Source organism: Neolamprologus multifasciatus, chromosome 1 (assembly GCF_963576455.1).
Source record: "Neolamprologus multifasciatus chromosome 1, fNeoMul1.2, whole genome shotgun sequence".
In the NCBI taxonomy this organism is placed as follows: Eukaryota; Metazoa; Chordata; class Actinopteri; order Cichliformes; family Cichlidae; genus Neolamprologus; species Neolamprologus multifasciatus.
The window spans coordinates 37,965,961-37,992,051 of record NC_140439.1 but is presented as its reverse complement, the minus strand read 5'-3'; the positions used below and the strand labels follow the sequence as shown (position 1 = coordinate 37,992,051).

Genomic DNA, 26,091 nt, shown 5'->3' with positions numbered 1-26,091 from the left:
CGTGGCCTGTGACTGACAGGTGGCTGTAGCTGGTAACGAAGCCCTGCTAATAATGAGTTAGGTCAGCGGTCCCCAACCCCCGGGCCTCGGACCGGTCCCGGTCCGTGAGTCGTTTGTTACCGGGCCGCGAGAGTTGAGGCTCAGGTGTGAAATGTTTGGTTTTCAGGGTTTTTATCGGTTTTCAGCGTTATTTTGTTATCGTTTTTATCGTTAACTCTGTTTTTCTGGGTCTTTTCACGTGTGTTATGAATAAATCTTCTTTTTTTCAGTACCGGTACTAGTTTTATTTTGTTGTATTTATCATGACACCTTAAAGGCCGGTCCGTGAAAATATTGTCGGGCATAAACCGGTCTGTGGCGCAAAAAAGGTTGGAGACCGCTGAGTTAGGTGATTGTTAAAGATACACAGAACCGCTCACGGTGTATATCACTCTGTGTATTTGGTTAAAATGCCAATTCCTACAGGCTACAGCCATCTTTTATATCCAGTCTATGATTCTGGAGTATTGCTCCTGCCTCGTGGCGGGATTTGACGTCCTGGTTTCTGCACTCGTGGGATTTCTCTGGGTCACACGATGAGCCTCGATAAACTGGATTAGTCCAAACAAATCGGGGCCTCCGGTCGTATCTCAGGCTGCGTGTTTCTCTCGAGTTTTCGCCTTTTTTCTTCTCGTTTTCTTTCGGTGAATGTTTCACTGGGGAGATAATCAGCTCCGATCCAACAGACGGCATCAAATAGTGAACGAAGAGCGTTTGACTGGCGTCGGCGGGCCGCGCGGTTTGTTTTGAAGTGCTGAGCGGTAGCCGGCGGCGGCGACTGGTAAAATTCTGTGCCTGCCTTTAATTTTAATGATGCTCTTCCTCCAGCTTAAGTAAAGTCTTCCACAGTGGGCACCGGGTTTCCACCCCCTTTGAAATCACATGTGAGTATATATTTAATTTTGCTGCTGGTGGCTGCGGGCGCTCGCAGACACAGAAATTAATTGGCACAACATAATGTGGCCTTATCACGTTCCTGCCTTCGCCAACAACTGACGGGAAAGTTGCTCTGTGAGTTTTCTGCACTACTTACCTGAAAGTTTCTTGACTCTCTGTCGGCAGGGGAGCCGCGATTCCCTCGGTAAACTTGCAGCCGATTGCTTTCCATCTAGAATGTAAATAAGTTGGTGTGAAATACATAACGCGTACAAGTGTGGGGAGATTTGCATTTGCCTCGTAATCAAACTCTGCTCTCTTTGCTCCCAAATATGTTCAATAAAAGATTCCACAAAGGGTACATATGTTTGGCTGTTTGCCTCCCTCGCTTCATCTTTGTATGTTAACGGGGAGAAAAGTACACTTTACAAAGGTTTGCTGTTTTCCGGCAGCCTTTCAGCCGGATCCCATTTCAGCAGCAGCAGCATCAGGGCGGAAGGAGATCAAATATTTATGCTAATTGTTGCAAAACTTCCCACAAAAGACGACAAGAGGCGCGTGACGAGGAGCTGTCAGCCGCGCTGTCATTATGACGAGCTGAAAGCGGCGGAGGCGCGGGAATCAAAGGCCAACACAGGCGGGCGCCGGGTCCCGCAGAAGGTCGGAGCTCCTTTAAAGGAGCTTCTAATGAAGGGCTGCCATCAGGAGCACGTCAGCGTCGATTAGCAGACACGGGCGTCACGCGGCCCTGCAGGCGAACTCTGCTCCTACCTGACTCCTCAATCTCTGTCAGCGGCGCCGTCGACGTGCTGAGGCCCGACATGAAAGCCGGGACGCAGGCCCTGCTGATAAACTTTGCATGTTCCCCAAGAACAAGAGCAGAAGAAAAGGAATGAGGAACATTAAACATGCGCGAATCAAACTTTTACAGCTGCTCCATTTGCATTTGGAGAGCAGAGTTGCAGAGAGCAGCGGGCCTCTTTGTTTTCACTCATGATGATTCAACAAGCCGCAGCTTTCATGGATCCTTCAGCAGGAAATATTTGTTGTGTTTTCTGCCTCTGTCGGTTTTTGCTCCTCTCTCTTCTGGGTGCTAATCCGCGTTTAGCCAGCGGGGGAAACGCGCCGTCGCGGGGCTCGATCGCCGCTCGGGGCCTCGCTTTGATCAAAGTGGGCCCGGTGGAAGAAGCTCCTCGAGGGCGGGGAGAGAAAGGCGCTTGATCTCTGCGCTTAATTAGCAACGCGCTTCTTAATTGTTCATTTTCCAGATCGCGGCCGCCTGGTGCGCTCATCAGAATTCAGGACTTGAAGCTTTGATTCGAGCTGAAAAGACACTAAATGGTTTCAGTGAAATCTGCTGCTCTGCATTATGCATGAATCGTTTGTCTTTTTATCTCTCAAATCTTCTGTAATTGCTTCTTCCTGTAAATTATCCACGTTCACAGCTGGAAGAACGACTCAGGTGTCCACCTTTTTTTCTAATCTGGGCACATTTTGGTTGAAAAAGAAATCCAGGAGAGACCGGTCTGAGAGAAGCAGCCGAGAGCAACGCCACCATTAAAACCAAACCTGCGGCGGGACCACGACCGGGGGAGTCAGAGGTAAACCCGCCCCCCAGCAGAGAGCGGCTCCTTGTGAATCAGGGTTATGACTGAAAAACAGATGATTGAAAACACCTCAAATCATCAGTCATTTAAACATTATTCATTCAGCTGCTTCCACAAACACACAAGAAAAATATATAAAAAAATATATATATTTAAACAGAATAAATTCAAATAGAAAATTAAAGGCACTTTTAACAATTTTTCTTTCAGAAACTATCTGAAGAACGTCATCTGAACAGTTATCTAATTATATAATTAGAAGATGAAGGAACAATGGCTATGACCTCATGACCTTACGTCATCTTTGAATGTGTTTAACGGTGTGTTCACACCGAACGCGATGGACGCGAATAGAGCGTCAGGTTTACATGTAAAGTCAATGGAAAAGCGCGATGACGCGCGATTGCGGGTCCCGCGAAAATTCGGAAGCAGATTTGCGTCGCAAAAACGCCAAAACTCGTGAAACGCGCGTCAGTGTAGCGCGTCTGGCGCGTTTGACTCGCGAATAAAACCACGCGCGTGAGTTTTTGTGTTGCATTTTGTGCATACGCGCGTTTCGCGTCTACCGCTCGAGTTGGAAAAATCTGAACTCCAGCGTCAAATCGCGCCGCGACAACCAATCAGGGGCCTGGTGACGTGGCTCTGACCTAGGTCAAAGGGGCAGATCCAGCCAAAGCCCTTCATTCTTCATTCAGTATGGAGGAAAAGCTAATCAGTGCCGTGGCTAATCACCCGGAGCTATACGATGCTAGCTACTACTTTTACCGAGACAGGAATAAAAAGGACCTAGCTTGGAGACACATAAGTGAGGAGATCGGGCAACCTGGTAAGTTCATTCCTTCTTTTTAATTTTCAGACTGACCCGATGAACCCGCGCAAAAGCTAGCAAGCCCGCCTACTGTCCCGCTATTTTCCCACTGATGTACAAATACCTTTCCGCTAACAAGATAATGCGTTTATTCAGAGGACATCTGCAGGAGAAAGTGGAAGAGCCTCAGGGACACATATAATAAGGAGAAGAAGGCAGAGAAGGAGAAGAGGAGTGGGTCTGCAGCAGGATCGGGGAGAAGATGGAAGTTCTTCGCGGTCATGGGGTTTCTGGACCCCTTCCTCACCCCGCGGGAGACAAGCGGCAATATGGTGCGGACCGTGGAGAACTTCTCCCCCGAGGACCAGGGACAGCCCGAAGAGGCAGCAGGGGAGTGTCAGTCAGAAGGTATGTTTACATTGAGTTAATGTAGGCAGTTAATTTATGCGTGTTGTCATACAGGAACATATTTTGTTTATTAATAAACAGTATACAGTAGTCCCGCTGTTCATCCGTCACTGCCTCGCCTTTTCACTGATTTTTTTTATTGCACCGTACAGCTTTCAACGATGCACATTGCATTCTGCAGCCCAAATGACAAATCTCCTCCGTGTCGTGTCTCCTGCGCTTGCCAAACTTATCATGTTTGGTTTTGATAACCATCACGTCCAATAGAAAAAAACAGCACAAAAACACTCATAACTATGACCCTCATTCGGAAATAGACACCTGCACCGGGAGCAAAAAAGGCGCACAAAAGTCGCGCCGCAGACGGAGAAAAAGCGCGGCATAATACTTTTACGTTTTAAAATCGACAAAGGTTTTCACTTTGAGAATCAACTTGTGAGAACTGTGACTACTGTTCATGTGCTGCAATAAATGAGAGACCACTGTATATAATAATAATAATAAGTATATAATAATATAATATTCTCTATGACTATTGTCTTCAACCTATATTAACATTAATAATAATATTAACATTTAATATTGTCTTCATAGAGTCAAGTAATCATGCAGCAGAGTCCTCAGCTGTCTCTTCTCCTGGCTCCCCAGTCCCTGGTCCCTCAGCTCCTGCTGCTGCACCCACAGGTATGAACATCAAGCACTGACAGCTTTTTACTTGCTTGAATTCCCTTGTGATCACCTTTACTAAATATCTACAACCAATCAGTTTATATCCTGTTTTTTTTTTTCAATTTTGAAAATGAAAATCTAGTAGCAGCCTTCTCATTACTTTGTGTTGTTTTGTGCTGTGTTTTACAGGCCCACAGCGGAGGACAGCTCGAAGGCGGGCGAGGGACGGGTCCCAGGACGGTCCATCGGCGGTGGAGCTGGCCATCCTGGAGTCCCTAAAGAGGCCACGCCCGTCTCCAACTGAACATTTCCTCCTCGGCCTTGTTCCTGCTCTGGAGAGCATGCCGCCTCAGACACGAGAATTCGTGAAATTTCAAATTTATAAATTAGTTTTTGAAAACAGCACAGCTGTGTTAAATTTGGAAACATTGGACCCTAATGATCAGTAGTTTTCTGATGAGGCAGCAGCTCTCCAGGGCAGAAACAATGTTCTTATTTTTCTCCTCCTTCTCCCTGAGGCTCTTCCACTCCAAGCTGGGTCCTTTTTATTCCTGTCTCTCTGTAAATAGTTAAATTTCATATATTTATGATAAATGTTTTTGTTAATGAATTTATATTTTTTCAAATAAACATTTATAATGACAAAATGTCTCTGTTCTACTACACAGCAAATATTGGCACCCGACTTGACACAAGTAGAATTTATTTCATATTATACTAATGACAAAACATACTAATACAGTGGGATGCAAAAGTTTGGGCAACATTGTGAAAAGTAATTATTTTCTTGTACAAATCGTTGGTTGTCACAATAAAAATAGTCAGTTAAATATCATATAGGAGACACACACAGTGATATTTGAGAAGTGAAATGCAGTTTACAGAAAGTGTGCAATAACTGTTTAAATCAAGCAGGTGCATAAATTGGCAACACAAAAAAAGAGAAATGAAATAAATATTTAGTGTATATCAATGTGTGTGTCTCCTATATGATATATGTAAGTGACATTTTTCATTGTAACAGTGATTCATACAGGAAAATAATGACTATTAATAAGGTTGCCCAAACTTTTGCACCACACTGTATATAGGAACATAGTGAAGACAAGTTACTTAAGAGAGTAAAAATAGGTTCGTTTATTTTGGAGTAGAGCTCCATTTATTAAGAAAAAATTAAAAGGACAGGAACACTCTTTAGAGGTTTGTGGGTGGCCGTTGTGGGGAAGTCACTCGGACTTCAAACAGGCTACTCCTTTGGTTGCCAAGACACAGCTCCCTCCGCCGAGAAGTGAGCCATGAATTTCTCCCTCACCAGGACAGCCTCTCTGGAGGAGTTGTTTGCTGCCATACGACCCAGGCCTTGCAACGGCTCCACCACAGCAGGTGCCCCTCTCTCGTCCACACAGCGCAGAAAATTGTGGAGAACACAAGTTGCCTTCACACACTTCTCCGCTCCGTCTAAATAAAAAGGAGTGAGTATCACTACAAAGGTTAACTCAGTGGTCCTAATGCTACAGTTTGATATCAGCAAACACCGAGCGCATACATTGATATGACACCACAGCCATGCTATCATTGCAAACACTGATAACAGCATAAATCGAATTAAATCGGGACTTGATGAGACCTTCTGAGTATCACTAGAAATATTATAAACAGTCGTCTCCGTACCACAGTTTGCTTTCAGTAAAAACCGAGCATTCACTGTTAGCATAGCACATCCACGTTAGCAGTGTATAAATGGATAGTTTAGCATATATTAGCACAGGTATCAATAAAGGACTACCGTATTAAATACTTTTACTAACCTCAGGCAGATGGACAGGCGCTCTGCAGGTGGGATTGAGCGCCTGTAGTTGGTGTCTAGGCGGGCGATTCTGGGACCGACCCGGGAAAGCAGGTCCTCAAACTGGCCGAGTGAAAGACGGTGATATCGCTGAAATCGGCCGTCATCCAGGCGCAGCTCCTGGAGCAAATGGTGAAACTCACCAAACTGCTCACGCCTCTGGAGGACCTGATGGACCCAGGTAGGGCGAGGGCGTCTTTTACGCCGCTGCTCTGCTCTCCACAGTATATAGAGAAGGGAGACTCTCTCTTCAAGCGCTAACTCGACAGCTGCCATCTTGCAAAGATACCGGTCTGGCACAACTTCCTCCCACATCCCTCCCACATTTCCGGTTCACGCGCGTCAAAATATCATATTTTGAAGCGCGATGGATTTTTCTTGGACACGCGTTGAGACGCGAATGTGCACGCGTCAAATTAGGGGCGTTTGGGGCGTTTTTGTTCGCGTCCATCGCGTTCGGTGTGAACACACCGTAAGAGATATCGGCTTGAGCTGAATCAGAGCGGGGGCTGTACTTTCATGTAATACCAGTTTGTACCACACGGTGGTGCAGTGAGTTAACCAGGCAAAGTACATATTTACTAGAGATGGGGGGAAAAATCGATACTGTGTAGTATGGTGATATTTTGTTTGCTAATAATGTATCGATACAGGGACAGCAGAAATCGATACTTTGTTACAAAAAAGGTTTTTGTGCTCTGACTTCAGAGCATGTTGATCCTTTTTCTGAGCAAGAATCCTGACATTCCTTCACTGTCCAAATGTGACAGTTTACTTATTTTAATTTAAGACATGTTTTATTTTAATTAAGTTTAAAACTTTTTTATTTAATGTAAAATTATATTTTGTTTTAATTTACTTTCAAATTCTTCAGTTGCTGGAGGGGCTGCATAGTTTTCATAAACTGCATAGTTCAGAATAGCTATAATTGTACCAGATGGTTGATTCAGTTAAGTTGGACTAGACTGTAATACAAACCGTTCAGTTTGTCAACAATAAAACTGAAATGAGAGAAAGACTGAGTGTGAGACTTTGATATTAGAGAAAATGAATATTGATAAAGTTTACCTTTATGTACAGAATCTGAATATCGCAAAATATTTTAAAAAATTGCAATAATATCGTATCATGGGATGTATGGTGATTCCCACCTCTAATATTTACACTGAGTACAGTTTCCTGTTAAAGGTGGAGCCTGGGAAAAGGAAAGATGAGTAAAAGAAACATTAAACATTAAAACCAGCTGCACACATCGAAAACACTCATCGGTAAAATGTCGTCGAAGTTTTCAACTACACAACGTATCTTTAAAATACACATGAAACACCACATGTATAATGATACCGTCCACTGTACTGACTCGAGATGTTTAACACCGTCTTGTGTCAGTACAGAACATGACATCACCGGGTTATAAACAGATGATAGCGGCGTTTATTTTGAGTTTTACGTTGAAAGACCAAAGATGTCCACTTTCACTCCGTCTCTGCTTTGGTACACTTGATCTTGTCACAGACAGGTTGTCCTCCACATCGCACTATTAACTACAAATCTCCACGTTAAGGCTAACAGGTGGATTTTCCTGTTGTAGTTTAGGTTACCAACAACGGATAACCACTTCCTGTTTAAGAGTAGGCGAGTGAAAGTGGACAGAATCTCGATGATTTTAGCCAGAGCTCCCTTAGACTGAGTTTTACTTTTAGTTTCTTTGTTTTGCTGTTTGCTGATCCTTCAGGTCTGCCTCCTGTTTCTAGTTTACCCGTTAACCCAACCATCGCCACAGGACAGCGCTGTTGGACAGTAACGGTAGAAGGTGGGTTGGTCTAAGAGTTTTTACTTTTAATTTTTCACTCTGGACCAAAATTAAAGGTCAGAGGTAGAAACAAGTGGTTAAACATGGTCACCATCTTTCTTTAATCTCAGCACAGGTTGTATGTTTTTTATTAACCCCGCCTCCTCTGCTAGCTTCCCCTCCTCGGTCCTCCACATACATTTGATGAGCTGTGACCTATGGTAGAGCGGCGGCTATAATTTGAGGCTGACATTTGGTTCATGTTGGAGTGGCGGTCGTGGTGATTTCTGAAGCCTGTGTGTGAGGAGAAAGGGGGGAGGCGGTGGGATTCAGAAGGAAGGCCAGCGATGGGATTAGAGGAGCGTGACAATCGAGGATTAGTCGGGCTCTAAACAAATAATGCTCGCAGAGGTCAGCAGAGCAGCACTCGGTCTGGAGAGCTGCTGCCGACTTCATTATTACAAAACCTCCCCACAACTTTGATCCACGGTTGAACGAAGAGGTGGAAAGTGACACCTGTGAGCTGTTACTGTAGCTCGTGGCTGTTCACAGGTTGGAGAATCTGTGTTAGCAGCTCTGACTGTGATGAGCCAGTGAACGTTCAACAACTCCCACTGCGGTGCTGAAGAAAGCATTAAAACCTTGGGATTCTCAGCCAGGTGCTGTCTAAGAATCCCTAAACCACCTTTTCCTCCACATTTACCTGTGGGAGGAAAGGTGTGCCTTAATTAAAAGCATTTTTGCATTTATTACCTTATGTGTGGCACTAGGGGTGACTTCTAGTGTTTGTAAACACTGATATTTAAGGTAGGCAGATTTCATTAGCGTCAAGTGTTGTTGGTTGGAAGGAGCAAAGAGTTTGTGACAGTTGTGATTCATGTTGGACGCTAAGAGAAGCTGTCGAACAACTAATGCAACCGATGGTGAGCAATAAATGTGTTAAACGGACCAGATAAGTGCGGCTGGAGTTATTGGACTTCCTCAGTAGTTTCATTCGTAACGGTTGTAGCTGCTGGCATGATGACATTGTATATAATTTGTATTATTTCTTTATCTTGTCAAGATCCATGTCATGATTGTAAATTGTTTTGTACATTACTTACATTACAACGTTTTGGTGCTTTTATTTTGAAAGTCAGGTTTGCTTACAAGTTGCGCTAGTTTCCTCTTTGGGTAGAAAGAAGAAAAACACCTGTAAGCGCGCAGAAAGGATGGTTTTTATTGAAAGACATGTTAAGTGGACTTTAACTACACACGGTTAAATGGTTAAAGAAACCTCAGAAGAACGGCGGCTAATTCCCTTTTTGCAGCCAACGAGGTATTTATTTATTTATCGTGTTTGTTGTACAGTGTTTTTACTGCTGTGTCTTACGCTGAGTTTTATTTTGTTAATGCTGTATAGTTTTCACGGTGGCTTTGGAGAGAAGTCTTCAAATAAACCAGTGACAGAAAACCACTTGCGTCTGCCTGTGCTTCGAGGGAATTATAACGGTGGCATCGCATCAACGCCGCCTCAAACACCTCGGTGGCTTCAAGCGTAGCCTCTACAAGCACTTAAATTTGATCATTCTCACACCAGCATCACCTGCTGGTTAGAAACAGGTCATGCTATTAAATTATTAATTACTCTTAAAGAAAGTGACTCCGTGTGCATGAGTGTGAGACGCCAGAGGCTCTGATAAAATGTACGAGCATATTAATAAAACACACAAACCGTAACAGCAAAACCTATAAAAAGCCTTTATAATTTGTATGTCCGCCATCTTGGTTTTTAGATCTAGAAGTACTAGATCTAATGGAGCTAATGCTAGCAAGCTTGGTTAGCAACCACAGACTGTCATGCTCCGCCTTCTTGGACAGTCTGCCTGTACAGTGACCTCACAGCAGCCATATTATTGGTCACATGATATCCTTACAAATGGCTCCAACAGCACAAACACAGTGCAGAGGTCCAGGAATCATAATTCGGAGATTCCTGCTAATTATGACATTTTAACATTGCAGTCTGTGGACACTGACTCACTGCTGGAGCCTCCAGTGGACATTAGAGGAACTGCAGCTATAGGTGCATAAACAAAAAAAGAATATCATTATTGCTTAGATGCTAAATTATATTCCTTGGAATATAATTTGGAAGTTGAACTGTTTGACTTCTTAGTTCAGGTCAGATTTCTCCACGGTGAACATGGAGATTCAAATCTTTTTCTCAGCTCTCTCTTTCTTCCTCCTCTTCTTCCTCTCTCTCTACACAGCAAAAGCTTTTTTTCCTCAGCTCCACAAATGCAAATCGGCGAGTGTCGCTCGAGGTAAAATCAGCATCTTTAATTAAAAAATTAGCAGCAAACAAACAACAGAAAACCTACGAACGATTAAAGGAAAAACAAGCCGCAGGAGCAGCAGAGCCGTACAAACGCAAACACACACCACAAATATGTGTCTACGTCAGTCTGCCGGGGACTAATTAATAACCAATATTTTGACATCAAATACAGACTTTGATCCTACAAACACTGATCAATCGTCAGGAGAGCCAGCTTCGGGTTTTATTTTCAGCGCGGCAGCCTGACAGAATCCAAACCAACGTGTTCGTGGACCAAACTGCAAAATAACAGTGAAAACAGCTCAGAGTTATCCTATCTGTGAGTTAAAGGATCATTCAGGATGTTTATGGCGCACTGGTTAACTTAAACCTGCTGCACATCAAGTCTCTCCACACGGCAGACAACCACGAACGAGCCAGCGCTGATTTACACGAAGCAAAAAGCAGTGACTGTAATTTTATTGTCTATAAAACCTGAATATGAATAACTGCATAAATCAGATCTGATAAACGTGGCTCCAGAATAAAGGTCGTACACTTTGGTGCCCTTTCCAGAAAAAGAGTAAAATGGAATTTTTAAAAAAATAAAATGACAGTTATTATCTGATGTCTTTATTTCAGTGACAAAAAATCAGCATGTCAGAGTATAAGAACAGTTTAATCCATGACCTGATTTGAGAACTGAGAGATGGATTTAAAAGGAAGTGATTTTTTTTCTAATTTTTATTAGAAAAAATAATTTTCTGTTTTTTATTTTTTTTATTTAAACTTTTATTTTTTTTTAGATTTTATTCTCAATGTGATTCTTCTAAACGAGGCCACCTGTGTGTGTTTAACACGGAATTTGATCCTTCGTGGTTTCCTGTACTGCAGGCCTGTGCAGTGTTAAACGCGCCTCTGCTGCCCCCTGGTGTTCTTTCAGTCAAACAACACAAAGACAAATTATTTCTTTTCCCGTTTTTTTTTATTCCACAAACTGACGTCGATCACAGAGACAAACATGTTTAACCCTCTCGAGGCAGGCGTTGCAGATTTGCAACAGTTAAAAACGAACAACCCGATTACCCCACATACATAGTTTATGAGTTTTTTACTCAGAAGTACCACTGCAGGTATTCTTTTGTGCATTAGCAACAAAAACTTAATTTGAGCCTGAGAGGGTTAATCTGAGCACCGTGAAGGATTTCATCTGACGGTTAAGGCCCTGCGGCCGTCTGGGAAATGTAGTTTCAGTCGTCTCCTCCACACAGACTGAGCAGAGCTTTCTGGTAGTCTCCTTTAGTGTGCTCCTAAACACAAACGCACACACAAAATTATCCATCGGCAATAAACACAAAAATGCCCTCTCCGTGGTGTGTTCGATGCCCTCCGTGTGTGTGGGATATTGCAGGACTCACAGTGATGGTCTGGTACAGCGACTTCTTGAAATGCTTCTTGAACTGTGTTCTGATCTTGATCAGGTCGACTTCACAGCGAGAAACGATGATCCTGGTCACCACCTTCTCCTTCGCTCCTTTACTCTGAGACACAAAATGTCAGCATGGACGGAGAAGGAGGAAGTGTTACGTTTTGCTCCAGGTGGAAACGTTGGACGGAAACGTGGGAAACTCACCTTCATGGCTTCATTGAGTCTGCTGGCGAAGTACAGCTGCCTGTTTTCAAAGCACTCCACTGTGGACACACGATACACAACTGCTTAATGTGTCCTGTCACCGTGAAGTAGAATTTCACTCTCACTTTGTTCTGATGGCGTCTATTTCTTTTAACGTGTGGCTGAAAATGAAAACGAGACTTGCCCTCGTGCTCGGTTTCCCCGTTAAACCGGGTTGAAATCTGTGACTTGGATATTTGATGTTTCTTAGACGTACCCAGAGTGAGGAAGGACTTCTCCAGATCTCCCTTCACCTCCTTCCTGATGCTCTCCTTCATGTCGTAGGGGCTGTAGCTCTTATACCTCTCAAACACTGACACACAACACACACATTAAACGTAAGACTTTCCTCCATATTATTTGTACATTTGTTGGTTTCATGGGTCTTATTTTGTAGGTTTCATTACATTTCCTGTTGTTTAGTATTTCATTTCATCTGTTCTGCTTATATTTATAGTTCTCGTGTTTTCTGGCCTATTGTTGGTCTCGTTTGCCTTTTTGTTTTGTTTTTATTGCTCTTAGTTATTGATGGAGTTTTACATTAGCACTGTAATGTGCTGTCTGTATAAATAAAGCTTTGTTGCATCAGTGTTGAGGATGCAGTTCACCTTTCTGCAGGTGGGGGACGCTTCTCTGGGACATGATTTCGATCCAGGTCACCACGTCGGTTCCCTTCCTCTTCACTCCGGCTTCATACAGAGCCTGGGAGGTTCACACAGGAGGACGGTTTAATGAAGAAATTGTGAAAAAAAGGTCAGGTTTACATAAAAAACAGAAAAAGCACAAATGTACAAAACTAACAGTTACACCTCTGGATAGATTATCCCCTCAGAGGACACCAAACCTCGTTTCAAGTCTTTAAAGGTGCTTTTTGTAATCATGTCCTGTAAGCTTTAACTTTCACCACCAGGGGGCACCGAGATGTTTTCAGACACGTTGCTTTAACCCTTTAAAGCCGGTCGGAGCGGGCACGCTCTGTTTTGTGTAACTATTTTTAAATCCCTGTAGAACCAGAACCACGTAAGCTAGCGCAATAATTTTTTTTGCATATGAAACCGGAGGAGTTGTACTGCCTGAAACCGGAAGTGACGTCATTTTCGCAGAAAATGTAGTTTTTTATTTGTAGGCCTTAAAAGCCTATACTGGTGTTTTTATAAGTCATGTTTGATTTTATGCTTTTCTGAATAGTTTCTGGGATGCTTAGAACTCGAATTGCACTGCTGGAAATAGTTTATTTTGATGCATATGCTGTTTTCTTTGCAAATTTGCATCATAGGATTGTTTTTCGTTTTTCCTGCAGTATATAAAAATTGCTGCATCTCAAAAATAAAACTATGAAGACACTCAAAATAAATTTCCTGTGGTGGGAAACTATTTTTGCAACTTTTTTGTATTTACAGTTTTGAGGGATAAGCCTCTTAAATTTCTCCAAGTAGAAATAAATGTAAAAAAAACAAAAACGATTTTCAATTTTTTTGTAGTTTATTGCACTTTTTTGCAATTAATGTAGTTACTATGGACTTAATGCATAAATATTATTAAAATTTAGGCTGTAATGGTTGTATTGATGTATAGCAACTTGAAATGCTCCCAAAAATGGCTCCACAGCATGTAAACATATAAAGTAAGCTCTGGCGGACTTGGTTCTATGGTAGGTCTTAAAGGGTTAAAGTTTCATCATTATTTTTGGTCCACCCCCGTTTATTTCACGCCATCGCTGTAACAATGATTACTCTTCTACCCCGTTCAATAACGGTCACTTTCTTTTGTTTTTTCACATTCTTTTGATAACTTTAACTCTTAGAAGGTTTTAAAGCATTTTTAAGTCACGTGAATTTACAAAAAGTACCTTTAAAGAAAAAAATAAGTATATTTTGACCTACTCTGGCATCCTCATCAATCTTCTCATAGTCGACGACGTTCGAAGGGTCGTCTCGTCTCGTCTGTGAAAAAAAGAAGAGATTAAATAAAAACAGGTTTTTCTCGAGACTAAAATAAATCAAAGCTCATTTTCTTATCCAAGCATCAAAACTATAAATATCCTAGAAAAGCATTCGTGTTTTCAGAGTGTCGGTGAGAAACCAGTGTGACTGACACTGTCTGACAAAGTCTATCAACTTATTATTAAATATTGTGAAAGTAATTTGTGTAGCTTTTTTCGTATCTGTCTGAATATTTTTCGTAACTGTTCTTAGAAAATATTTAGTTGTCTGAAATATTTTTACCAAATCCACTAAAATCAAAATTTTCAATTCAATTCAATTCAATTCAATTTTATTTATATAGCGCCAAATCACAACAAATGTCGCCTCAAGGCGCTTCATAGATACAGAGAAAAGCCCAACAATCATATGACCCCCTATGAGCAAGCACTTTGGCGACAGTGGAAAGGAAAAACTCCCTTTTAACAGGAAGAAACCTCCGGCAGAACCAGGCTCAGGGAGGGGCGGCCATCTGCTGCGACCGGTTGGGGTGAGAGAAGGAAGACAGGATAAAGACATGCTGTGGAAGAGAGACAGAGATTAATAACAGATACGATTCAATACAGAGAGGTCAGTTAATACATAGTGAGTGAGAAAGGTGACTGGAAAGGAAAAACTCAATGCATCATGGGAATCCCCCGGCAGCCTACATCTATTGCAGCATAACTAAGGGAGGATTCAGGGTCACCTGGTCCAGCCCTAACTATATGCTTTAGCAAAAAGGAAGGTTTGAAGCCTAATCTTAAAAGTAGAGATAGTGTCTGTCTCCTGAATCCAAACTGGAAGCTGGTTCCACAGAAGAGGGGCCTGAAAACTGAAGGCTCTCCCTCCCATTCTACTTTTAAATACTCTAGGAACAACAAATAGGCCTGCAGAGCGAGAGCGAAGTGCTCTAATAGGGTGATATGGTACTACAAGGTCATTAAGATAAGATGGGGCCTGATTATTTAAGACCTTGTATGTGAGGAGCAGGATTTTGAATTCAATTCTGGATTTAACAGGAAGCCAATGAAGGGAAGCCAAAACAGGAGAAATATGCTCTCTCCTTCTAGTCCCTGTCAGGACTCTTGCTGCAGCATTTTGGATTAACTGAAGGCTTTTCAGTGAGTTTTTTGGACATCCTGATAATAATGAATTGCAGTAGTCTAGCCTGGAAGTAATAAATGCATGAACTAGTTTTTCAGCGTCACTCTGAGACAGGATATTTCTAATTTTAGAGATGTTGCGCAAATGGAAGAACGCAGTCTTACATATTTGTTTAATATGTGCGTTGAAGGACATATCCTGGTCAAAAATGACTCCAAGGTTCCTCACAGTGTTACTGGAGGCCAAGGTAATGCCATCCAGAGTAAGAATCTGGTTAGATACCATATTTCTAAGCTTTTCAGCGCCGAGTACAATGACCTCAGTTTTATCTGAGTTAAGAAGCAGAAAGTTAGTGGCCATCCAAGTCTTTATGTCTTTAAGACATTCCTGCAGTTTAACTAATTGGTGTGTGTTATCTGGCTTCATGGACAGATAGAGCTGGGTGTCATCTGCATAGCAGTGAAAATGTATGCTATGTCTTCTAATGATGCTGCCTAGGGGAAGCATGTATAATGTAAACAGAATTGGTCCTAGCACCGAACCCTGTGGAACTCCATAATTAACCTCAGTGTGTGAAGAGGACTCTCCATTTACATGCACAAATTGGAGTCTATTAGATAGATATGATACAAACCACTGCAGTGCAATACCTGTAATACCTACAGCATGTTCTAATCGCTCTAATAGGATATTATGGTCAACAGTATCGAATGCTGCACTAAGGTCAAGAAGGACAAGCACAGAGATGAGTCCACTGTCAGAGGCCATAAGAAGATCATTTGTAACCTTCAATAAAGCTGTTTCTGTGCTGTGATGAACTCTGAAACCTGACTGAAACTCTTCAAATAAACCATTCCTCTGCAGATGATCTGTTAGCTGTTTGACAACTACTCTTTCAAGGATTTTTGATATGAAAGGAAGGTTGGAGATTGGCCTATAATTAGCTAAGACTGCTGGGTCTAGAGATGGCTTTTTGAGTAAAGGTTTAACTGCAGCCACCTTGAAGGCCTGTGGTACATAGCCGATTATTAGAGATAGGTTGATCATATATAAGATCGAAGAATTAACCAATGGCAGGACTTCTTTGAGCAGTTTTGTAGGAATGGGGTCTAAAAGACACGTTGATGGTTTGGATGAAGTAATTATTGAAATTAACTCAGAAAGATCGATTGGAAAAAAAGAGTCTAACTTAACATCAATGGAACTAAGAGTAGCTGTAGATAATATTACATCTGTGGGATGATTATTGGTAATTTTTTCTCTAATGATAAAAATTTTATTTGTGAAGAAGTTCATGAAGTCATCACTAGTTAACGTTAAAGGGATGGTTGGCTCAAAAGAGCTCTGACTTTTTGTCAGCCTGGCTACAGTGCTGAAGAGAAACCTGGGGTTGTTCTTATTTTCTTCAATCAGTGATGAGAAGTAAGCTGTTCTGGCTTTGCGGAGGGCTTTCTTATAAAGCAACAAACTATTTCTCCAGGCTAAATGATGATCCTCTAAATTTGTGGCACGCCATTTCCTCTCCAGATTACGAGTCATCTGCTTTAGGGTACGTGTTTGAGAATTATACCACGGGGTCAGGTACTTCTGATTAGAGACCTTAGTTTTCACTGGAGCTACAGTATCCAGAGTCGTACGTAGTGAGGAGGTGAAATTATTAACAAGATAATCGACCTCTGTTGGGGTAGCGTTCAGATAGCTGCTCTGCTCTGTGTTGGTACAGGGCATTGACGATGATAACAGTGGCTGGATTATATTCTTAAACTTAGTTACAGCGCTTTCAGAAAGACATCTACTTTGATAAAGTCAAAGTAGAAAATGAAGTTTCCTGTTTATATTTAACATTTCCTGTGTTGTATGTGAAACCTGTCAGAGTTTTTCCTGCTTTGTGACGATAAATGAAGTCCTACCTGAACCAGAGCCAGCAGCAGTTTAGCAAAGTTTCCCGACGTGTCTCCTGCTACGTCTTTCTCTAAGTCCTTCTTAAACACTGCAGAGAAAGTCAAAGTCACATTTTCTCACTTTTTGCCTTTAGCTCATGAAAACCTCTGTTATATATTTATTTAGTATTTTCAGGTTCCTGAAACGTGACTCACGGTCTCTGTAAACCCTCTTGATCTCAGCTAGTTCTTCATTGTTCCTGGAGCAGACGATCTCGATTAAGGTCTCCTCGTCGGTCCCCAGTCCCTGCATGAAAAACCCCAAACTGCGTGAAACATCCAACAGCAGCTCTCAGCTATCAGAGTCTTTTCTGGAACGTTCAGATACCCGGTGTTTATTTGGTCTTTAGCGTGACACTGACCTTCATGGAGGCTTTGAGCTCCGAGGCGTCATACTGAGCGGTGCTTTTCATCAAACCCAAAACCAGAGCCTCCAGAGAACCGGATAGCGCCCCCTTCAGGGCACTGACCAGATCCTGACACAACCACAGACACGGGGTTAAAAATCACTTTAGAAATAATCATTTGTACAAAAGCAAAAAGTTTAGGACCTGTTGTATTTCTCACTGCCTTTTCTGTTTGTCAGTTTCCCTCATTTTTCCATCGACCTTCAGAGTAAAAGTTCTATTTTTGGCTCATGATTCGAAGCAGTACGATGTTAGCTGTTAGCGGGATTACCACCATGACTGCTTCACGGCCTTTTTTTACATCAGGCTCCAAATGGAGGGTTGTCTGTGGACTTCAGGTTTATGCAAGTTTGGTTTGTGTACAGTTAATTTCCTGTCATTACAGAAATCTCCATTTTATTTATGATAATAATAATATCCCATTTATTAAAACTAGATTTAAAAAATAATCTCAGTGTTGCTGACTTTTGTTGTCCACCAAAAGTTTGTCGGTTCATGAAAAACCCTGAAGATAATTAATGAAATTATAAGTTTGCCAAAAATTAAAAGTAGTGGCAGTCGTGATTTGTTTTTATATTAAAATGAATGTAAATGACATCATCCAGCTGATTGATCTGTGCGATAATCTCCAGATTTAGCAAATTTCTTTTTGATGTTTCTTTTATTTCCTTATTTTTCTTTCTATAAGTTATTATCCAAGATCATTGTTATTATCAATCAATCAGGGTCGATTTATTTTGAATGATTTATTGTTTAATTTATATTTAAAAGTTACTGAGTAAAAACTGGGAATATTTTTCATATTTAGAGAAATTACCAGAAACATTTTGGTGATTATTTTTTAATTATTCTATAAGACTACCCTTAAAAATCCTAAGATATTTGGTTAATGATTACATAACATTTTCACTCACAACAAACAAAATGCAACAGAAATCATTTGAACTCAGTTATCTGGTTTTAATAATCACTGGAAGACAAGATTTAAATTAAAATGTGATTAACTGATGGCCCTGATTAGTTTCTGATTGAAATAATGAAAGTAACGTATACATTAAAGGTTCATTTTTGTTCGTTAACAGAGAAGCATCTCTGACCTTCTTGGCAAATCGTTCGTATTCAAAGGCGATCTCTCTGCGCTGATCGCAGCTCCGTCTCGTCAGGATGTCGATGATGGTCTGTTCGTCCACACCTGCAAATTTGTCAAAGAAACTAAGTTACTGTTTTTACTCTCAACTACCAAATATACAGACGTCAAAACAACTTTCACCTGTTGATTGCATACATGTCTTTATTATTTTTCTAAAGAATCAGAGATCACACATTCTCACAGGGCCAGTGGTTCAGGTATCCGTCATCATTACAAGTGACTTTGACCCTGATAAACTGTTCCTCTGATTATCTCCAGCAGTTTCTTTTGTTCTGATGCTGGAAATCTCTCTGCCGAGGGACATCCTGCTTTTCCAGCAGCTCTCACAAAGGAAGCTGGAAAATGGAGGCCGAGCCTCGCTCAGCAAGTCCTCTGCAGCGGTCTGAGTGAGTCACTTTCCAGGCAGATGAAATTATGTTGTAGTTTGAAGAGGACAGATGTGAACAGATGTGTAACCCTGTGATTAAGAGTGCTGGGAGCTTTTATTTGTTCAGATTTTATGCCCCCGTGTTCTTCCTTCCTCTTTCCATCAGGATTTTTTTTTTTTGTTGCTCAACCTTTTTGGCGTTTTTGTAAATATTACAATAATTAACCTCAGAACAAATTTGTTATTAACAAGACAAACACTCCTTTGTACGGTACGGAGCCCCGCAGGGGACATGGGAGAAAAAAAATTAAGACGGACTTTTGCAAAACTCTCGCAAAACTTTTGTGAGATCTCGCAAAACAAACCCGGGATCTCGCAAAACGTTTGCGAGATCTCGCAAAAGTTGAATTTCAACAATGGCGGCAGCTACTTAGTTGTAATATTACTCTTTCTGGGTCACAAAATACACTTTTAAGATATTTTGAGGCGTGAATGTAGTTGTGTAAACGTCAGATACCTGCTCGGTTTACAAGACATCACATATTTGCAGTGCTCCGACGTTTTCGGAGATCTGACACCCACTAGCTCGAAGCTAACGGGAGGTCGAGACCTACTACAGCCGGGAGGAACACCGCTTTCCCGGCACATCGTGCCTCTACCTCCCGGTCGGCTTCAAGCTGGCGGCTTCCGAAGAATGCGGCTAAAACTTTTGCGAGATCTCGCAAAAGTCCGTCTTAATTTTTTTTTCTCCCATGTCCCCTGCGGGGCTCCGTACCTTTGCATTTACTGTAATGAGCATATTGACAGCGTAATAACTCCGAAGCTGACGTGGACGTGATGAGGCTACCTGTGTCTGATTCATGATGTGTGGCTCAGTTATAGCTGTAGGCATGTTGGATGTTACTGTAGAAGCTACATATTATACATTATGCATTTTGATTTCTACCTGTACACATTTATCGATCGCTAAAATCACTACTGTTTCACATTGTGCATGAATTTGCACAAATTAGCATTACGGGTCATATTAGCTGCTGAATAAATTTGGCAAGCTAGCTAACGTTAGCTGATAAACTAATCTGAAAATGAGCAGCTAAGTTACTAGATCAGTTTGGTTGAATTAGTCACTCTGATCTATTCTAGACACCATTTTCCTGAGATAGCTTTAAGTTGATTTATGTTTGCAGGAAAGCTAGCATTAAGCTAGCCAAAAAAAAACTTTTCAAAATAAAGGTTTTTATTTAAATAACTTAAAAAACAACAACAACCAAAAACCACTTTTTAAAATAACTTTTAAATAAAAAGATATATAAAATGTGCAACTTTAAGGTCATGATTTAAAGTGCCTACTTTTTTTCTTATCATGGTTGGTTATGGTGAAATCTCCTCAAAACTCGTTACCATAGCATTAATAAACCATTAGGCCCATTACAATACCAGTAAAACAGTAGCTAGTATCCGCTTGAGCAAAGCCCTGAACCCCTGACTGTTGGCTATGCCGATATCTTTTCCTCTTTTTGTAATCCGTTAATTGCTAAAAACCGGTTAAGAAGCTGAAACACCATCAGAAAACTCTGTTGCTGCAGTTTCGGTGATGTCCGAGTCGTGGACACTGTGTTTCCTGTGCACAGTTGAACTCGGAGAGAGAAGTGGTGGGATCACAGTTACATAACTCAGTGGAAACTTCCTGACCGGTGGGCTTGGCAGGGAAATATCAGGGAGGGAGTTTTCCTGGACTCGCTCACCTTTGGTTTTAATGGCCGTGTCGATCCTGGCAGCATCACGGGCCGGGTCGAAGTCTCGGGCCGGCACCACGGTGGGGTGTTTGGCCTCTGGTTCCTACAGCGGACAGAAACTGACCATTAACTCCTGTTAGCTGCTTGACAGAAAGCACGAGACGCTGCTGCTGTGATTTAACCTCGTAATGCCCAACAGACTGTTAGAGACACGCAGGGGTACGGGAGGAGTTCTCCATCAGGCAGCTTTCTGAGGTTGGAGTAATTCGTCTGTCAGCATCTGAATGAAGCACTGATCAGTCATCAGTTTATCTGCTTTCTAACTGTACAGATGAACTCCAGGTGGAGAACGACTCTTGTTCTCTGTTTATTGTCGACTTCAGTGTTCTTGTGTTAATTTAACGAATCTAAGGTGGTGAAAATATGTCAGCTTTGTTTTTGTTTGGATTTTTTCAGGTGTGCAGAAAACATTGAATAACACAGAAACGCCTCCAGTACCTGAGACCTGTGTTATGGTACAGTACCAGTAGTGTGATGTAATGCTGCTCTAATGAGGGCACAGTTGGGTTCATCAGTAATTGGAGGAATAACCTGATGTATCAAAGTCATTTATGGTGATTGCTGTGTTATCGGCAGGTGACTCACCCCACTGTACGACAGCGTCAGCTGACCCAGAAACTCAGACACCAGCGCCATGATGGATTCACCTGCAACACACAGTTCAAGCAGCTTAAAGGTGAGTTTACATCATTTTCTGCAGTCGTACAGTTTCTGTTATCGCTTACTTGATAGTTAAGAAAAAGGCAGTGAGAGAAGGTTCAGTATCAGAAAGTCTGCAGACTGCTAGCAGTCGAGCTTCTCTGGAGCTGTGATATGTCCTCTTTAACCTATGAGTGGAAACACTGGGTTTCCTCCTATGACTGTCTAAAAACAGACCAACAATGGCCTTCAGACTCCAGCAGGCTGTAAACACTCATACGCTGGAGGGGTGTTTGATTTATTGAGCGGGACGTGCCAGCGGAGGGCGTGTGTGCAGATAAGGAGCATGAATCAAACAGATCTGCAGGAATCTCGGGTGTGTTGTGTAACACGGTGAAGCTGAAGCTGTAAAGTGATTACTGCAGAGTTTCCTCCACCTTTGACCGTCTTACAGACTCTGCCAGCATCTCATCTCGCAGCTGCTACAAACAGTCCCGAAGTCTCGGCTCATCCCGTCGTCTGCTTGCTCCGTTCAAAGAGGAATTCCACATATCGAAATAAATCACGGAGCACAGAGAGAACACGTCCCGATTAACCTCCTCAGGAAACCGACCCGATTAATAGTTAAAGAGAAATTAATTTACAACAATCTGACAATTTCTACTTTCCCAGTTTTTTGTAGCAGCATCTAAGAGACACCAAAAATAAGTTTTAATATAACTTTAATAAGTTAAATAAGTTTTTTTTTTTCTATCACTTCACACAAAAATGTATTTATTAAAGGTACTTTTTGTAGATCTCATCGCCATATGTAACTAAGACATTCACCACCAGGGGGCAGTGTTTTACCCATCAGTGCATTGAAATGTTTTGTTAATATTTGTATAGTTTTTTAGTATTTGTAATACTCGTAGTGATTTCTGTTTCTGCTGGTGTCTAATGGCCCAACATGGCAAAAGCATCTTTACATGAAGAAACAATATTATGGTTGTTTACAGATTCATAATTATATTTCCAGGATCTCCTTCAACTCAACATCCAAAACTAGTTGATCAATCATTATTATCAGGAAGTCCTAAAAACTCCCTGAAAAGCCTTCAGTTAATCCAAAATGCTGCAGCAAGAGTCCTGACAGGGACTAGAAAGAGAGCAGATTTCTCCTGTTTTGGCTTCCTGTTAAATCCAGAATTCAAAATCCTGCTCCTCACATACAAGGTCTTAAATAATCAGGCCCCATCTTATCTTAATGACCTCATAGTGACCTATCACCTAGCACTTTGCTCTCAGACTGGGAGAGCCTTCAGCTGGAAACCAGCTCCCAGTTTGGATAGAGAAAACAATGCTGCTAGTTTTAAGCTTTCCTTTTTGATAAAGCGTATAGTTAGAGCCTGATCAGCTGACCCGATGGCCCTGAACCTCTGCTTAGTGGAGCGATAGGCTCAGGGGGACTTCCACTGATAACTTATTTGTGTTCTTTAGATTTTGGTCTTTTCTGTCCCTCAGTTAGTTTTTTCTTGTTTGTTATTCATGGTTTCCTCTTTTTCTCCCCTCACCCTCAGCCAGTCGTTGCAGATGGTTACTGCTTCATCAGCCTGGTTATGTTGGAGGTTTCTTCCTCTCTGATTGGTTGGTTTTCTCTCTGATACTGTACTGTATGTAGGACTGCTGTCATGTTTAAAGTCCATATCATTTTAACCCTTTTTCACTCCTGTGTCTTTAAGGTTACCAGCTTAATTTAGTCTTCAGGAGCTCCCACTGTCTGGAAAGCCTGTCCCATAGGGGGTGCTCTTGAGCTGGTCCAAAATGATTGGGGCTCTTTGGGGCTGCAGAAAAAGTAAATGTCCTTTTTCACCTTAGATACAACAGATATAGCTCAAATTTTTAAATATTTTACAGGTCTATATTGTTGTAAAACAAGCTGTAGTTTCTATGACCGAAGTGTAAAATAAGAGCTTCCCTGAGCCTGAGGGTACATCTGTCATAGATAAAGAGCAGCGTGGAGATGATGGTCAGAGCTCCCGATGTTTCCCTGTGAAGCTGTTTTTACTTCCAAACATCTGGAAGAACCTAAAACTACCTGTTGAACCAAACTCAGAGTCAGAAATGAGCCCACGCACTCACTTTGCTAACATAAGTTGAGCCGCTTGAAGAATGAAAGGCAACATGAAAGCACAGCGAACTGCAGCCAGTCCTCATTTATCGCTCCGAGGCGGCGGCTCGGCTCCGTGCACGACAGAACGACCCCATCTGCAGCGGACTTTGAGCTTTATAACCCCGCAGACATTTTACATCAACAAAGCACTTCAGCTTTATAAAATCACTGTTGTTTGCAGCTTCTCTGTCTGTCTGCTTTAGGTTTCACTCATTTCACTCGTTTGGACTCTTATTTTGGCGGATTTTAGAGGAAGCGTTTGTAAAAACTGCTCATGCTGCTTAAAAAATTACAAACAAACACTTGAATTGATGGTTTTGTTTCTGAATGTTTGGTTAAAACATACTTTAAAAGTAAGTGAAACTACTTCTCCATCCTCCAGGCTTCAAAATAAAAGACTCCAGTAATTGCTAAGTAAGGAAACAAACATGATTTTTTGAGTCTTTGAAGTAGAAAAAAGAAGAAAAGTCATAAATCGTTCCTGCTGCTAAAGCTCTCTGATATCCCCGCTCACTCTGATGAGTTCTTACCTTTAGAGACGCAGCAGCAGCTCCGTTATGAGCCAGGACGAGGCTGGGTGTGGTGTTTAAATACAGGCTGACTCACACACACACACACACACACACACTCCACCTCCTGACTGCCTGCATGACTCACTGAGTTTTACACATCAGGCTGAACACATGGGCAGAAATTCCTCAGCGAGGCTCAAATCGCCTCGCCAGGGGCCGAGAAAACACTCGATTCTTATTGGCTGGCTGGCTGGTGGGAGGCTTTAAAAGTTAGATACGAATTTTTTCTGAAATTCAATCTGAGCTCATGATTTAACTCCTTCCTGCATCGTCTGTGAGTGAAGTTCATGAAACAAAGCAAAGCGAATGATGGTGATTCAGAAAGGTTTCTGCTCCGTGATCAGCCAGGTGAAGTCAGGCTGCTAGTTTTATATCATCCAATGGGCCTAACAAGCTGGTTATAAAACCACAGAGTCAGTCTGTCGTGGCAGAGCGGGGTCCACAGGAAGTCACCGACTTTAGCTTATTATCTTTGTCGTCACCCCGTCGGGCTGGTGGGCAGAAGATGTGAACACCTAAGCTTTAAATGCAATAACTCGAGAAGGAAGTCACCGAGGATTTTCAGATTGATACCATAGATGCATCTGCTAAAAATCTTAGACGAGTTTGAATCTCAGTGACCTCGAGGTCAGAGGTCAGGTTTTCTAAAAATCTTCTGAATGCGATAACTTGAGAACAAGGTGGCGTAGGATTTTGAAATTTATACCCAGAGATGGGCAGTAACGGGTTACTGTAATCCGATTACTTTTTTCAAGTAACGAGTAAAGTAAGGGATTACTATTGCAAAAACGGTAATTAGATTACCGTTACTTTCCCGTAGGAACGCTGCGTTACTGCGTTACTAAAACCGTGATTTTTTTGCGAGAATGTCTCATGACAGTGACGTAAGCGAGTGCGACGTTCGTGACAACAGCTGTGTGCAGATCAACAATGGATCATATATCGAGTGCAGAGAGAGTATGAGCGTGCAGCGTTTAAAGCGTGGAAGTACTGACCTTACTTTGAGTTTGATTCCATAAAAAGTGACAAAAACATTAGTGTCCGCTGTGCGTGGGAAGAAAACTTCTTTTTACAGCGAAAAAAAACCCCTAAACTTCCAAACAAGCACCGAGTAGCTACGACGTAATGGGAAACTCACAGAGAAACTCGTGGATTCTTCCACTGACCGCTGCACACCTGCACCAGGGTAACCCTCCGCCTACCCCACTCCTGCTTTACAGGTGAAAATAGAGCAACAGGACCGCTAGTCTTTGACTTTATTTATTTTCTGCTGTGTTTTACTTGCATCTATTTGAAAGACTGAGTGTAAACACAAAAAATATTTTATTTTATGAGCTGGAATGTGCAGAAAATAGGTTTAAATATTAAACTAATTTCTTCCAGTCAGAGAATGTTGCAGATAATTTAATTTTTGCTTGATGCATAAAGTTAAAAGATTAAAACTAATAAAACAAGTTTTAAAAAGAGACTTTTCCATTTGATTACATTTTGTATGATGGATTATGTAGAAAAAGTAGAATTGGGCTGAAAGATCTATCCCTTTATCACCTATTCAGGTTGTAAATCGTTTTTAAAAAAGTAACTAAGTAACTAAGTAATTAATTACTTTCAAAAATAAGTAATCAGTAAAGTAACGGGATTACTTTTTGGGGGGAGTAATCAGTAATTAGTTACTGATGACTTTTTTCAAGTAACTTGACCAACACTGTTCATACCACAGGTGCATCTGCTGGGAGGCAGAGGGCTACCAGCCAGCCCACTCAGGCTGCGCAGGCAGTCCTGCTCCTCTGTGATCCACATCCAAGTGTCATCAGAAGTAGGTTTGCTGTGTCTCTCAGCCCAGCAGCGCAGGTATCTTCTTCTTTTGTGCAAGGAGGAACAAGAAGAGCACAACTCAAGGTCCAGTAGTGACCTCTAACTCACGTGCTTCTAAAACATCCAGGGTCCATCTATCTTCTGATTGATGGACCTTGAAGAGACAGGA

At 41.8% G+C, this 26,091-nt stretch overlaps 2 protein-coding genes and 1 long non-coding RNA gene across 4 annotated transcripts; 2 read left to right on the top strand and 1 right to left on the bottom strand.

The window, feature by feature from the left end:
* The first annotated feature begins 2,832 nt into the window (after nt 1–2,832).
* On the top strand, nt 2,833–8,124 carry LOC146526247 (uncharacterized). Its single transcript, XM_085164772.1, has 3 exons — nt 2,833–3,348; nt 3,487–3,738; nt 4,333–8,124. The coding sequence occupies exons 1-3, from the start codon at nt 3,219–3,221 to the stop codon at nt 4,440–4,442; spliced, it is 492 nt and encodes a 163-aa protein (XP_085020898.1). The 5' UTR covers nt 2,833–3,218; the 3' UTR covers nt 4,443–8,124.
* A 3,183-nt stretch (nt 8,125–11,307) lies between these two features.
* LOC146526245 (annexin A2-B-like) lies at nt 11,308–24,185 on the bottom strand. Of its 2 annotated transcripts, none has more exons than XM_085164704.1 (13): nt 24,066–24,185; nt 21,330–21,391; nt 20,694–20,787; nt 18,529–18,623; nt 17,387–17,500; nt 17,181–17,271; nt 16,995–17,074; nt 13,900–13,959; nt 12,625–12,718; nt 12,234–12,329; nt 11,978–12,036; nt 11,763–11,885; nt 11,308–11,654 (listed from the first exon to the last, which is right to left on the bottom strand). In XM_085164704.1, exons 2-13 carry the CDS (start codon nt 21,378–21,380, stop codon nt 11,595–11,597), a joined length of 1,017 nt encoding a protein of 338 aa, XP_085020830.1. In that variant the 5' UTR covers nt 21,381–21,391; nt 24,066–24,185; the 3' UTR covers nt 11,308–11,594. The 2 variants fall into 2 exon arrangements, with proteins under 2 accessions (XP_085020830.1, XP_085020837.1); XM_085164711.1 differs by lacking the exon at nt 24,066–24,185 and adding an exon at nt 21,470–21,597.
* On the top strand, nt 20,782–21,931 carry LOC146526246 (uncharacterized). The gene is made up of 3 exons (XR_014874866.1): nt 20,782–21,199; nt 21,321–21,420; nt 21,838–21,931. It is a non-coding gene; the product is annotated as an uncharacterized LOC146526246 (long non-coding RNA).
* Nucleotides 24,186–26,091: the final 1,906 nt, after the last annotated feature.